The 14,607-nt window shown below is 50.8% G+C and overlaps 1 protein-coding gene across 1 annotated transcript; it reads right to left on the reverse strand.

The window, feature by feature from the left end:
• Positions 1-12,520: 12,520 nt before the first annotated feature.
• On the reverse strand, positions 12,521-13,896 carry NKX2-2 (NK2 homeobox 2). Its single transcript, XM_062573447.1, has 2 exons — positions 13,638-13,896; positions 12,521-13,080 (listed from the first exon to the last, which is right to left on the reverse strand). Exons 1-2 carry the CDS (start codon positions 13,894-13,896, stop codon positions 12,521-12,523), a joined length of 819 nt encoding a protein of 272 aa, XP_062429431.1.
• Positions 13,897-14,607: the final 711 nt, after the last annotated feature.

Raw genomic sequence — 14,607 nt, forward strand, 5'->3', positions numbered from 1 at the left:
GCCTCCCACGTGGCTTCTTATCTCGACACAGCACTGGCGCCGTCCGCTCGCCCGCACCGGTGCTCTTGCCTGCGCCGCACGGGCTCGGCACGTCCTCGGGAGCTGCTCACTGCTGCGCTCGGGCGCCGTGCAGGGCAAAGGAGGGGAGAAGGCGTCAGCAGCTACTGGCAGCACCCATGCCCCGAACACCTCCCCACACCTCCCTCTGCCCCAATGCCCAGAGACACCTGGCAGCCTGCCACGCTGCCCCTGGCCAGGCACGGTGTTGGGCCCCGCACCGGCCCCACGGCTCCCCACTGGAGCGCCCAGCCGGCGCCCGGGGCAGCCTCCTTGCACGCCCAACAGAACACGCAACTCGCTGCCACCGCGGCGACGGTGACAATGGCCTCAGCCACAGGCAACGGCTCCCTGGCAAGAGGCACAAGTGCCCCAGCCCCAAACGTGCTCCCCGCGCTAGCGGCACGCCGACAAGCACGGCGCCAGGGCTGCAGGCCAGCGCCAGCCCTGCCTCAGAAAGCCCAGCCGTTCCCTGGCCTCGGCCGCCCTGTCCAGTGCTCCCCAGCGCCGCAGAGGGGCTCTCGCAGAGCACTTGTCCTTGGCCCCTCCTCTTCCCTTCCATGCCTAGTCCAGCAAACACCTGCCTGGCGGCACTGCCTCCGTTTACAACCCGACACCGTGCCTCCCCAGACCACGGGCACAAACGTCACGCTCTGCCTGACAAAGTTCGCGCGCCATCAGGGCAGCGCACGCTTCTCCGGGGCTCCTCCAGCGTTCTCACATGCCCCGTCCACTCAAACAAGCTCTGCGCTGCGGAGCTTCCTCACTCTTCCCCAACTGACACCATGCCCAACAACACATGCCGACAAAAAGCTGCCCGCCCGCACAGAGGGCTCGCACACAAGCGCTCTTCCACGCCTCCCCTGGCAGTGGTGCCGATTCTGGCCTCCAGAGCACTGCCCCTCTGCACTTCCCTGCTCTTGCCAGACTTTCAGCTGGCAAGAAGAGGGGAGATATGCACAGCACACAGATCTTCTGAAGTGACTGCCCCACCAACAAGGGCTTGCCCAGAAGTCCTCGCCAGCCCCCACTGTAGCAGTGCCACGTCAGGTCCAGCCTCCAGAGAACTGTCAGTCTGCATGTCCACTCGCGCCTCCCAAACCTACACTGTGCCCATGCAGCCACTGGCACAAAATCCCCATCCCCCCTCGCCTCGTTAACACACCTTCATGTAGTCACAGAACACTTGTCCTAGGCATGCCCTTGGCCAGTGCTAGGCAGAAATCTGAAGAAGAGTGAGATAAGAGGTTGCAGAGATCCTCCTGCCTCTGCCTTCTTCTCTCCAGGCTGAAGAGTCCTAGCTTGCTCAGCCTCTCCTCACAGGTGAGTTGCTCCAGTGCCTTTGTCCTTTGTGGCCCTTTGCAGGACTCGATCCTTGATCTACTCTGTGCATGATTCTGTTGTCCTGGGGAACCAGAGGTGCATCCTGGAGTCCAGGTGTGGCCTCCGCAGGTCTGAGGAGAGCGGAAGGAGCCTCCCCCTGACTCCCATGCCCTGCCTTGCTGACAATGATCTTCCTGAGGCTTTCCAGGATACCAGTGGCCTCGGTGGCTGCAGGGGCACAGTGCTGGCTCCCGGGCAGCTTGTGAAGAAAGCCTTGAGGACCTCTGTGTTTTGGGCATCCTTTCTCCTCAGTGCCCCTGTCCTCTTTTGCAGCAGGCTCAGCTTTTCCCTCACCTTCCTTTTGCTGCTGCTGGACTTTGTGGAGCCGTTCTGGTTCCCTTTGCTGGCCCTTGCCAACTTCAGCTCCAGGTGGCCTTTAGCTTTCCTAATGCCAGTCATGCACACTCACACAGATTTGTCCAGGGGCCCCTGTCCCTCCTTGCACTGCTTACACATTTCCTACTTTCTTGTCATGTAGAACTGATCCTTGTTAAAGAATCAGACTTAAGCAAAAAGCTACAGGGGAAAAGTTAAAAAAGGAAAAGGAAAAGGAAAAGGAAAAGGAAAAGGAAAAGGAAAAGGAAAAGGAAAAGGAAAAGGAAAAGGAAAAGGAAAAGGAAAAGGAAAAGGAAAAGGAAAAGGAAAAGGAAAAAAAAGGAAAAGGAAAAGGGAAAGGAAAGAGAGAGAGAAAGGGAGAAAGGGAGAAAGGGAGAAAGGGAGAAAGGGAGAAAGAGAGAAAGAGAGAAAGGAAGAAAGGGAGAAAGGGAGAAAGGGAGAAAGAGAGAAAGGAAGAAAGAAAGAAAGGCCAGCTTGGTTACCCACTCTGCAGCTGTGTCAGAATGACAAGCCCTTGGATTAGCAGGATCTTTAGGTAAGGAGAGTTGTGCTCCAGCAGCCTCTCTCTGGCGATAGTCCCCAGCAGGGGGCTAGTGGCGAGAAGAGCAAGGCCGAGCTGGAGAGTGGTCTGTGCCAAAAGATCCCTTCCCAGTAGCAAGGTCTGCTTACCTGAATGGGAAAGACAGCAGCCGTGGCAGTTTCCTGTGGGCAACCAAGGGCCAAGGGCCTTAGGCGAAACCTGGGTTGAATGATTTCCCAAGAGCCATGGGTGTTTGTGGATTCCCCGGCATGCTGCCACGTGGAGAGCAGCCTGTGCCTGTGTGGGGGCTAGCCCGCCTCTGGCAGAGCATCAAGAGCAAGGTGTGAGCAGCTGCCTGACTTGGGAAACAGACTGGCACAGGCAGAAACCTATGGATCTTACAGGCATCCAGGCCCTTCTGAAAGGGATGTTGCTGCTCTGGGGTCTCAGAAACCATGTTTCCAGACATTGGCACAAAATCTCCACCCCCCTCACTTCGTCCACACACCATCATGTAGTCGCAGAACACTTGAACACTCCTCCCAGTTTGATACTGTCAGCAAACTTGCAGAGGAGGCACTCTGTCCCTTTGTCCTGGTCACTAAAGAAGCAGTTGAACAAGTCTGGCCCTAGTAGTGACCCCAGGGGAACACCACTAGCTACGGGCCTCCAGCTAGACTCCGCACCACTGATGACAACTCTCTGAGCTCTGCCTTTCAGCCACTTCTTGATCCACCTCACTGTCCACTCATCTAGCATGCACTTCCTGAGCTTGCCTAGTGGGGGGAGAGCTTACTTTATGGGAGACAGTTGAAAACCTTGCTGAAGTCAAGGTAGAATTGAGGGAGCAGTGTGATCACCTTTGTAACCATGATCCTCACTGCTTCCATCAGTGAGTGCAGAGGGACAGAAGTGGCAAAGGGCCACAGGCCAAGAACTTCCTTCAGCAGGAAGCTGAGCTGAAGCAGATAGGAGTATTTCAGGGCCAGTGAGAACCTGTCCTTACCCAGCTTTAGCTGGTAGATCCAGACAAAGGCTTGATTCACCCATGAGCATCTTTTTCCTAGGAGTTACAGACAAATGCATAAACTGTGGATGGGGATGGTACGGTTTGAGACAGAGGGGATAGAAGCATTCAACTAGCTTTGGAGAAAAGGGCTATTTGTTCTGTGATTGTACTGTGAACTCTTGGTTGATAGCAACATAAAATGAAAAATAAGAAGTGAGTTCTCCTACTGTTGCATATCTGAGCTCACAACACTGAGCAGGGCTTAAAGGCTGAAGTATTTTGTCCTAGGTACCTTCTATGTTGGGTTTTATAAGCATACCTTTGCTTTGCTGTCCTGTGCTTTCCTGAGTTGGATTTGAGTTTCCTGAGTTGGGTCTTTTTTCTTCCTCCAGCCTTTTGGGACATTGACAGGCTTGACACTGGGCAAACGCTTGTATCTGCTTGCTGAGATCACCCAAGGAAAATGCCCCTGTTGGTGGGATTTGAACCTATTATGTTTCTTACCTTTGTAAAAAGCTGTCCTTCAAATCTTGCTCTGAACATTACTGCTTCCCCTGCCACCTTCTTGAGTTTTGTGCAAGGTATTTACTGATGAAGTTTGAGTCATGTCTTATCTCTAACTTTACAGGCCCCAGGAAGGTGTTACGTATGCCAGAGTTCCCTACCTCTCACTACAAACTGTCTTTCTGGTATACTGTGATTTATACGCGGGTAAAAGATCAAGGAGCCTATGCTGTTGGTACAAAACATGAGAAACAACCAAGGCAAGGGTCTGGGTTCTGCTGCTGTGACGGAAAACTCTTCAGCTTCAATTTGCCTGGAATAATGTGAGTTTACTGCAGGATTTAGGCTGAATGGATTGAACTCTGATGAGAATTCAATTCTCCCTCCTATTTCCTCTGCTACTTTCTCAACTCCAGACTTAGATAGGTTGAAAAATTGAATTGGAACTTCCCATGACTTGTATCAGATCCTCAGCCTGTGTGGCCTGCCCTGCTGCCTGAGAGCAAACAAAACTGCCCTTACAGAAAAGTATTTCTCCTTGCAGGAGTACCCTGTATCGAATTGCTTTATTTTGGTTATGTGATCAGCTTTCCTCAGTTGCACTAGGAAGAGGGACTTCTACCATGTCATGTACTGTCACAGGAGGGAAGGGGAGGGTTGCTGTCTCAAAAGCCCAGAAGTTATCAGAGGGTACTGAAGACTGCATCCAATCTTAGGTCCCTCTGGTTCAAATCTCCAAAACCAGTCTGCATGTGCAGATCCCCAGGCAGCGTAAGAAACCCTGAAGTAAAAAACTGGCCTTGGAAGGTTGCCTCTGAAGTCTTTCTCATTAAGACCTGGAGTGTCAGAACATCTTCCTGTGCCTGCTGCCCCTCCAGTGAGTGACAGGAAAGCTACTGAGCACACAGGAGTGATGGAAACAGCAAATGTGCGAGTGTCACTCTGGATGAGTGACAGCTGGCAGGTGAACTTGCCTGGGAAGCCACAGCATGGACTTAAATGGACACTAAATTGTACAAGGTAAGAGAAGTGTCATACAGGGAGGGATTGCAGATAGGTACATCTTTGATGGAAGCAGCTAGACAGTGAGGTCTTTATTCTGACATCTCCAGCTATCAGACAGTGTTGGATTTTTTTTCTAGGTGATTTTATAGAAAACATACTATTGTTTCCTTTCACTGAGACAGGGAATTTGTGTGTGTGTAATACGTCTATATAAAAAATATATATGTATATATACACATACACACACACACATCAAGAGATAGAATTACTGACTTTTTATTTATTATATTAAAATCATTAGTTAGCATTTTTATTTTGCAAGAAGCAAAAATGCCTGTGAGATGGGGAAAGGTGTGGGGCATTCTCATGTGAAAATTTAATTTTTGGAGAAGGCCTGTCTTTAAAATGGAATGTTGGATCTAGCTGGTTGGTTGAATTGCTGGATGGTGAACCCCTGAACAAAAGGCTTGCTCTTTACTGAATTAAGTACAAAACTTAGCTATGCACCACCTGGAGAGCAATAATCATAGAGTAGATGAGTCTATATAGGAAAACACACACTTCTGGGGCAATAAAGATATAAATAGGGATGTCTTCTGGGGAAGAAATGGAGATCTCTTTGTTTTGAAGAATGTTCCCTTGTGCCTCTTTCCAGAGAAAATGGCTGACAAACTCTGGACCTCAACACCAATGGGACTGTAGCCACGAAGGAGAATAGTGTGAGGTCTTCATCCAGAGAGTTTATTTAAATGTGAGCTGTATTTGTTTCTTCTTAAGCACTTCCTAATAGGTGTTTTGGCCAACACGCCAAGCCGAAAAGGATGGAGGAGAGAAAACAAAACAAAACAAAACAAAACAAAAAAAAAAACAAAAAACACACATACAGCTTAATATCATGAGCTCAAGAGCTCAGAGCTCATCCTAGACTACTAGTAGCACAGTTAGGCTGACTGAGCTCAGAAGGGTCTTGCCAAAGGCAAAGCGAGGAAATCCAGGGGCGATCATTTATTTGACCTTTCAAGAAGCACTTCAGAATTGAATCCTAAAAAAAAAAAAAAAAAAAAAAAAAAAAAAAAGTAGGGGGAAATGTCTTCCAAGCAGGGAGACCCATATGTTCAGAAGTCCTTAGGCATCTAACTCCCATTAGTAGATGCCTAAATACCTTTGAGCTTATGAGCCCAAAGTGTCTACAATGCATTCAAAAGCAGTAGGTCAGCAGTAGCTGTCCGAGTAGCTTCACATAATTTCACATAAGGTAGTGGTAAAAAGAAACCGAGTTCTGGCAGGAAATTGTGCATGCGGTATTGGATGCTTTTCGAAAGTCTGAAATGCCATAACCATGCAGCCATTCTTACTGTCAGTTGTTGATTTTTCTTGCATGATCAATACTGGTAATTATCTGAAACAGAGGTTAATGCTTCACACTGGACTCCACCTAGGACATGGATACATTTGCTCAAAAGCAGGCTCCTGTGCCTGGGGCTAGTGGCGAGGAGGTGGCAGCAGCACCCATGGTGCTTTACCTGCATGCCAACGGGTAGGAGTCCTACCCTGGGCTCTTTCGTTTTGCACGTGGATTATGAGACACACATTTCCACACTGCAACTCAACAACAAGGCTCTGCACAGCGTTTCCAAGCATCGGCTTGGGCCCCACCATGGAGGACCATGAGGGAGGCATTAGAGGGCCCTGAAAGAGCCATGAGGAAGCCATGATGGAGCCATGAAAGGAGCTATGAGGGGGCCATGAAGGGGCCCTGGCGCAGCCCCACGGGGGCCCCGGCGTCCCGGCTCGGCGCGACCCTTATCCGGCAGCGCCACCCTGCGGCCATCCGCGGAGCTGCCTCTGCCACCAGGAGCGCGGGACAGCGGCGGCACCGGGAGCCAGGCTGCTTGTCCAGCGCCTTCAATTTGCCGTAGCCTCCCCACCTCTCTGCCCCGGCCCCAGTGCGCCCAATAGCCGCACTGGGGTGCAAGGGGGAAGCGGGAGCCGCCTCGCTCCTGGTCGCGGCACCGGAGAGCATCGCCGGCTACCGCATACCGGGATGCTCACCGGCTGTGGAGCAGCGCTGCGCCCCCGCACAGCCCTCCTGCCCCCGCGGGGCTGGCAGCGGCACCTGGGAAGGGGGAGAAGGAAGAAAGTCATTAAAAATAAAATAAAAATAATAAAATAAAATAAAATAAAATAAAATAAAATAAAATAAAATAAAATAAAATAAAATAAAATAAAATAAAATTTTAGAAAATCAGTGCGCGCGTGTTCCTCGCAGCAGCGCGCAGCGGGAAGGGCTTTGCTGCCGCCCGGCGGCTGCGGCCGGGAGCGCGCCTCCCCGCCGCCGGGAGGACGAGGGGGAGGAGGGAAGGGAAAGAAAAGGAAAAAAAAATAAAATCCCCCACCTCCCTCATGATCCAGAAAGCAATAAACACTTAAATTGTATCTTTTGCCAAAAGATAGCGCTGGGTTGCTTTACTCGGAAGAAGAATGAGGAGGAGGCTAGGAAAGGACTTTAGGAGTTTATTTGCAGATGCGGGGATAAAAGGAGATGATGCACCGACACGGCGGGACTGTCACTCTTCCGAAGCCACAAGTGCATATTTCCTGAAATATTGCACGATACGGTATCTCGCGCGCACCGCCACTTAAAGCGTATCTAGCCCATCGCGGAGGAGTGGTGGTGCCGGCTGGACCCGGGCGAGGGCCCTTCTCCAGCACCGATTGCCTCTGTGTGTGTGTGTGTGTGTGTGTGCGTGCGTGTGTGTGTGTGTGTTTTCCTCTGCCTGCTCCCTCCCGGCGATCACTGTCCGTATCGGCCCCTTAATAAATACAACCGAGAATTGTTCTTATACTTTGTAAATATTGGATTAGCTTTTCATTGACCAGCTCTCTTGAAAAGACCCGAAAAATCCACACCGGTTCTCAACTAAGCCAAACAGTCAATAGGTGATGAAAGTAAGTTATTTCCAGGGCTTAAAGGGGTTTCCAACTCATTATCAGGTTATCTGATTCGCCTAAATAGTTTCTTCCCTAGAAGTGGGTGGAGGAAGGAAGGAAAAAAAAGAAAAAAAAAAAGAAAGAAAAAGAAAAGAGACCCCAGCGCCACAGAACCAGAGGAGGAAATCGTGTGAAAACGAAGCCGAAAGCAAGGCTTAGGTCTCATTTCCGCTCTTTGGATGGTGACTAGCGGAGACTGAGGGGCCCTGGCAAATATTTTGTGGGGAATGGCATCGCGGCCGCCCTGAAACCAGCTGCTCCATCTCACCATCTCACCTAAGACGTTTCGACAGGGGCTGTGCGTTGGCGGGGTGCTGGCAGCCCTGGACACTTCCCCGTGCTCACTCAGACCGCGGTAGCTGGAGTTTATCTCAGTCTCGGTTTTACACTCCCCTCTTGATGAACAAGCGCCCGAAACCCACCGCGCTGTGCCCGGAGCGTGTCGCTAGCAACCCCCCCCCCCCCCCGTGGGTAAATATTTCGGTGAGCGCAGCTCCGCGGCGGGGCTCGGGGCCCTGCGGGAAGCGGCGGTTCGCGGACGAGGGCCGACGCGGCGGAGCTGTGGCAGCGCGGCCGGGCAGCGCCCGGCTCCGCGGCAGCACCGCGCACCGCCGCGGGGGCCCGGCCTCCAGGTGCAGCCTGCAGGGCTCTCCCGTGCCAACGGTGAAATTGGGCCAGCTCCGGGAAACACGCGTGGCTCCGTGCAGAGCTTTCGTGTGTGTTTGCATCGGGTCTGGGGCGGCGGCGGGGGGGGGGTATTTAAAATGTCAAGGATGCTTTTTTTTTTTTTTTTTTTTTTTTCCCTCTCTTTCCTTGCTTACTTTCTTTCTTTTTTTTTAATCGCCCGCCTTGCACAACGAGGAACTACAACAAGAAAGAGACAGTTCTCTGGAGAAGAACAAAAATTTATCAGTCTGCTGTGTTATACAGTTGTGTACTGAAAAAGCCTGCATAACATTACATGCTGAGTGAATGCATCCTTGTTCTCTCTGCCCAGAGCAGAGCAAACAGCTCAGGGCATCGAAAGCAGCGGAACTCCATTGACTATTTGGAGGTGCAGAAACGGGCATTTTATTTTATTTTATGGTGGAGATGTGTTTGGGTTTCTCTGTGCGGGGGAGGGGGGAGAATCTAATTTCCTGTGAAATGACAGACAAACTTGTCAGTGGGAACTTGGAGAAAAGGAGGGCCTCTGTTATTCTTCAAAGAGAGAGGGAGAGAGAGGGAGAGAGGGAGAGAAAGAGAGAGGGTGCTTTTTTTTCTTTTTTTTTTTTTCCAGAATAGATATAGTACGAATTTTTAATTCGTCTCCCTTTCACAGACAACAATACCGGTTTTGAAAGCTGGGCACAATTTGGGTTTTGTAAGGGGTCTCCCAGCCCAGCTGGCCATATGGGATACAACATGTAGAACATGCCTAACAATGAGCACAAGTGACAGCCGTAACAAAACGCAAAGGACACTGCTCCCTGACTCCGAGATGTACTGCCTCTGATAAATGAATTGAATAGCCCTAAAAAGAAGGCGGGAGTTGGGGGGAGAAAGAAGGGAAGGAAAGAGAAGGGAGGGCCTACCCCCCTCAAATAGTCTCTCCTTTTTTCTCCCCCCCCCTCAAGCCCTGATCTGCCTTTCGCTTCAGTCTCTTTAATATGCACGCCTCTAACATGCTCACCTCCCAGCCTCCCCCATTGTGCGGTTTTGTGAAGTCTACTGTATATTGTGCAAAGATAGACTGCCCAGAACTGGCCCAGTAGCATGGAAGATATAAGGCCAGGGAGGTTAGGGCCACACAACTGGTTTTATAGACTTAACACAGCCGGGGGGGGGGGAAGTGACTATTTTCCTTCTCTTCCCCTTCTGACTCGCACGCCGGGGTTTTGGAGGGGAAATGGGACTGCATATGTTCATGTACATATAATAATTGGAGAGTTAATTCCGTACACGCTGTATAATGACACATAACGGGCGGTCGCCCGCGGTGTATTCCTGTCTGTATGAGACAACCTCCTCCTACGAGACAGCCGCATGCATATGGCAGTCCCGTGGTCCCCCTAACTTCAGCGAGAGTGCAGAAATTGCCTCTGCGGGGCTGGCTGTAGCTAAAAACCCGCTGATTTGCCAGTCTATTTATTGTTTTGCTCTCTCGCTCCTGATTAAGAAGCTAGGTCTATTCAGCTGAGGGAGGAGATGCTTTGCTCCTAACTATAATCGGCGAGGAAGACTCTCTCAAGGAGCTGGTGGCCAGAAAGGTCGCTGGTCCCTGTTCCCCGCAGCAACGAGGAGGCGTTTAGCAAACCCGAGTAGTTTCTTGGCTTCAGGAGTGGACTGTCATTTCGATAAGGTTTCATTTGGAGAGGAGGCGTGGGTGAGGAAGAAATGGAGGAAAAGGAAAAGAAAATGGGGCGGGGGGGAACAGCCGCAAGCAAGGTGGCTGTGCGAGAGGCTTCGCGCCCTGCAGAGGGCTGCGCCGGAGCAGAGAGGCGCGGAGGGTGCTGCGGAGGGCGCAAACTGAAACCCGAAAGAGTTAATGGCGGAGAGGGAGCGGATCTCCCGCTTAGCAAGATGCTTCGTCAAAATGAACAAGTCTTTCTTTGTTTTTTTTTTTTTTTTCCTTTCTTTCTCCTTTTTAAAAATTTTTTTATTTTTTACCAGTTCCATCACATCAGCACTTCTGCCAGCCTCCAATTGTACAGGAGGGAAAAGGAGAGAGAAAGACAGAGCTAAGAGCACACATCTCTCCGGATCTCTGCCCAAATTCCGTTCTAGCTGCAGCTCCGCATGGCTTAAACCGGTTATAACAACATTGTCCAGCCGCATTTGGCCCTATCTCGATCTCCTTTTTCCTCCTAGCCGTACTTCCGAGCCTGTTCCGCCTTCCTCACCTTCCTCCCTGCCAGGTCCCTCTTTTTGCCCTCTCTTTTTTTTTTTTTTTTTTTTTTTTTGGGGGGGGGGGGGGGGACGGTGGGGGAGAGCAGCTACCAAGATATTAAGCTGCTCAGCTGCTCTGCCCCTGATCTGCCTGGAGCAGCTTTCACCTCCCTAAAGAACTAAATGCGAAGTTTCCTCGCTCCCCCGAGCAAATGGACCCCCCGGCCCGGGCGAGTGCACTGAGATTATGCTGGGATCTAAAACTTCCCAGCCGAAGCACCTCCACTGCCTGGGGAAGACACTGTGGTGTATAAAACATTTTAATTATATATACACAATAATTCTGTTCGTGACCCCGTTTTCCGCAAATGACTCTGCTCACTGGTTGTTCTAGACAAGTCGGGCAGAAGGATTAACCAAAATAGCTGTTTTTTCCCTAAGAAAAACAAAATGTTTCGGCCTGGGGGGGGGGTGGTAGGAAGGAGAGAGGAAAGTCGATCAGCTTTCGGTCGCAGCCGTGCCCGAGGCACTCTCGCAGCTCCGCAAACACGCGTGGGCTTTCTCCGTTTTCTCTAGTTTTTATCCTTCTTAATAAAGCTGCCAGCCAAGGTAACTCAGAGAAGTGCCGCCGGGCCACGTAGGAGTGGCCGTCGCCGCTTTTCCTTTCTCTTCCCCCCCTCCCCCGCAAAATAAAGCGAAACCCAACCAAAAAACGACCACCAAAACCAACAGCCGCAACATCTCCCCCATCTTCACCGGGGGATTTTACAGAACGGCTGATAGCAGGGCCATTTTCACCGCAAAGTCAAGCAAAAAACGTTTTATCGTTGCTGTCGGTTGCCTTTCTTTTCTTTTCTTTTCTTTTCTTTTCTTTTCTTTTCTTTTCTTTTCTTTTCTTTTCTTTTCTTTTCTTTTCTTTTCTTTTCTTTTCTTTTCTTTTCTTTTCTTTTCTTTTCTTTTCTTTTCTTTTTTCTCTTTTTCGAAACATGGTGTTTTTATTAAATTTCGTATTAAAATATCGAAAATCTTGCAGTGGTGCGTGTCACCTGGGTTTATACACGATGATTTCGCTAGATATTTCTATGGCGATGAACAGATCGGGGGTTTTTTAATCTATGGTTTTTTTTCATGCCCTCGTGACTATTCGGAGCATAGTAGCATGCAAACCCCATATAAAAGGAAATAAAATAAAATGAACTCCCTGAATTTTACTCATGGCAACAATGACAAGAACTACACACAAAAATATCCCTGCTAATAGCTGTCAGGATCTATACATGGCCAAAAATTTTTACAGAAAAGGAGAAATCAAGATCTCCATTTGAAAGTGTTCTCCACTGGCTTTATAGACGGCTGACAACAGCGCTACAAGTACACGAACAGACCTTACAAAATCACAAGAGCATCGGTTTTTATGCTTTTTTTTTTATTCTGATGAATTTTCCCCCTTTATTTTAGTTGTAAGGTAGACAGGACCACTCTGAATGGAGCAAAAATTTCTGTAAACAATGACGCACAAAAACATCTCCCCTCCCTTCCCCCCAACCCCCTCCGAAATGAAACCGAGCCCCCAAAAAATGGAGGGGAAAAGAAACAGGAGAGGAAAAAATCCATAATAATAATAATAATAATAATAGCAATAATAATAATAATAATAGCATTTCCTTCTCCATCCCTTCCCCTGTAGTTTTGATTTTTCTTTTCTTTTTTTTTTCTTTTTTTTTTCTTTTTGGAGCATCAGTCTGTCTCTCTCGAGCGTTTTTTTTCCCGCTTTTTTCCCTCCTTTTCGCGTGGGTGCGTGTGGGTGCGGTGTGTGTGGGTGCCAGTGCTTGCTTTTCCTACAGCGCTCACCAAGTCCATTGCTGCGCTTGTACCAAATGGTGTGCTGTGGGGTACTGGGGGTTGCTGGCGGAGCTGTACTGGGCGTTATATTGCATATGCTGTAGAGACTGGGCGCTGTAGGCGGAGAAGGGGATGCCCGTTTGGAAAGTAGCGGCTGCCAAGTCCTGAGCTTTGAGCGTGTGGCAGGGCTTGCCGTCCCTGACGAGGACGGGCACGGCCACCCGCCGCGGGGACGGCAGCGGGGTCACCTCCATACCTTTCTCGGCCCTTGCCCGCTTCATCTTGTAGCGGTGGTTTTGGAACCAGATCTTCACCTGCGTGGGCGTGAGGCGGATGAGGCTGGCCAGGTGCTCCCGCTCAGGCGCCGAGAGGTACCGCTGCTGCCGGAACCGCCGCTCCAGCTCGTAGGTCTGCGCTTTGGAGAAGAGCACCCTCCTCTTCCTCTTCTTCCCCGCGTCCCCGCCGCCCGGCGGCTCCTTCTCGTTGTCCGGCGACTCGTCGGCCGACGGCTCCGGGGATTTGGACGAGGAGTCCTGGCTGGCGTTGCCGGAGGCCAGCCCGTGCACTGCCGAGAGTCCGCAAAGACAGCTTCGTCAGCGCCGCGCACGGCTCCGCGCCTGCGGCCGCAAGGCCGGAATATCCCCCCACCCCCTCCCGCCCCCCGTCCTGCCTCGGTCCGCCGACCCCCCCCCCCCCCACACCTCCGCCGCCGCGGAGCCCGCCCGCAGCCCCCGAACGGCGTTTCCGCGGGCGGCGGGCAGCGCCGCGGCTGCTTCCGCGCTCCTCATTGCCTCGGAGGGGGTGGGGGGGTGAGAAAGAAACAAAAAACCCCACCAACCAAACAACCAAAAAAAAAAAAAAAAAGAAAAAGAAAAAAAGAAAAACAGCGCGCAAAAAAAAAAAAAAAAAAGAAAAGAAAAGAAAAAAAAAAGAAAAGAAAGAAAAAAAAGCCCCCAATCCACCCCACTTTCAGGGGAAATCCGAGCTGCCTCCACCCGAGACGAAATAGCTCCGCATCCCGGCGGAGCCCCCGCGGCATCACCCGACCCCATTGACCCGCAGCCGCCGCGGCCCGGCTGGATTGCGCGCGCCCGCGGAGCGGCGCGGCTCGCCGGTACTCACAGGAGTATTGGATGCCCTCGGCGCTAGCGAGCCAACGCGTGTAGGGATTATCGCTATTATCATAGAAAGGGTTCTTCAAAGGCAGCGTCTGAACAGTGTCCAATGGGTTTTGTCCCAAAACTCCCGGTTTCTTGGGAGGCTCCGACGCCTCGCTCTCCTCTTCACCTCCTTCGGCAACGGAACCGTCCTCATCATTGGTGTCAGGGAGGTCCAAAATGTCCTTTACAGAAAACCCCGTCTTTGTGTTGGTCAGAGACATGTTCTGGCCAAATTTAGGCAAGAAAGTTGACGGAGCAGCTTGTCGATCCGCTGTGTCACACACGCGCGCGCGCGCACACACACACACACACACACACACACACACAAAACGACAACAACAACAACAACAACGCGTGCACACACACACACACACCAGCCAGGGGGAGGAGGGTACGGGGTGGCGGCGCTGGCAAACTTAGAGCAGGAAAAGAAAAAAAGAAAAAATATGTGGAAAACTAATCGAGGGTTCTGTGCGAAAGAAGAGGAGGCGCCGCAGCCACAGCGGTAGATCTCTGGGTTTCTACGGGCTTGTTCTGCCACCACGGAGGAAATTCAGAGAGCAGAAGTAGCAACTGGCTTCGGAAATAGTTTGTAACTCCAGGGGAAAGGGGGATAGACACACCAAAAAAAAAAAAAAAAAAAGAAAAAAAAAGAAAAAAAGAAAAAAAAAGAAAAATTACTTCTGGTTCTTGCTTAAACACACCGAACCTGTGGGTGCAGCTTGAAAAACACAAGCCATTGCTGGAGTGAACAGTCCATATAAGGCTGGTCCCCACACATGAACCTGCCGAGAGGAGGGAGGAAAAAAAAAAAAAACATTAAACCCAGGAAAGGTTGGCCACGTGTGGGCGGGTCTTAGAAGTCAAGTGGATGAAGACAGTGTTTGCAGATGTGAAATTGCGGGTTTTGGGCGAGCTCCGAGCTTCCACCA

This window comes from Rhea pennata, chromosome 3 (genome assembly GCF_028389875.1).
Source record: "Rhea pennata isolate bPtePen1 chromosome 3, bPtePen1.pri, whole genome shotgun sequence".
NCBI lineage: Eukaryota > Metazoa > Chordata > Aves > Rheiformes > Rheidae > Rhea > Rhea pennata.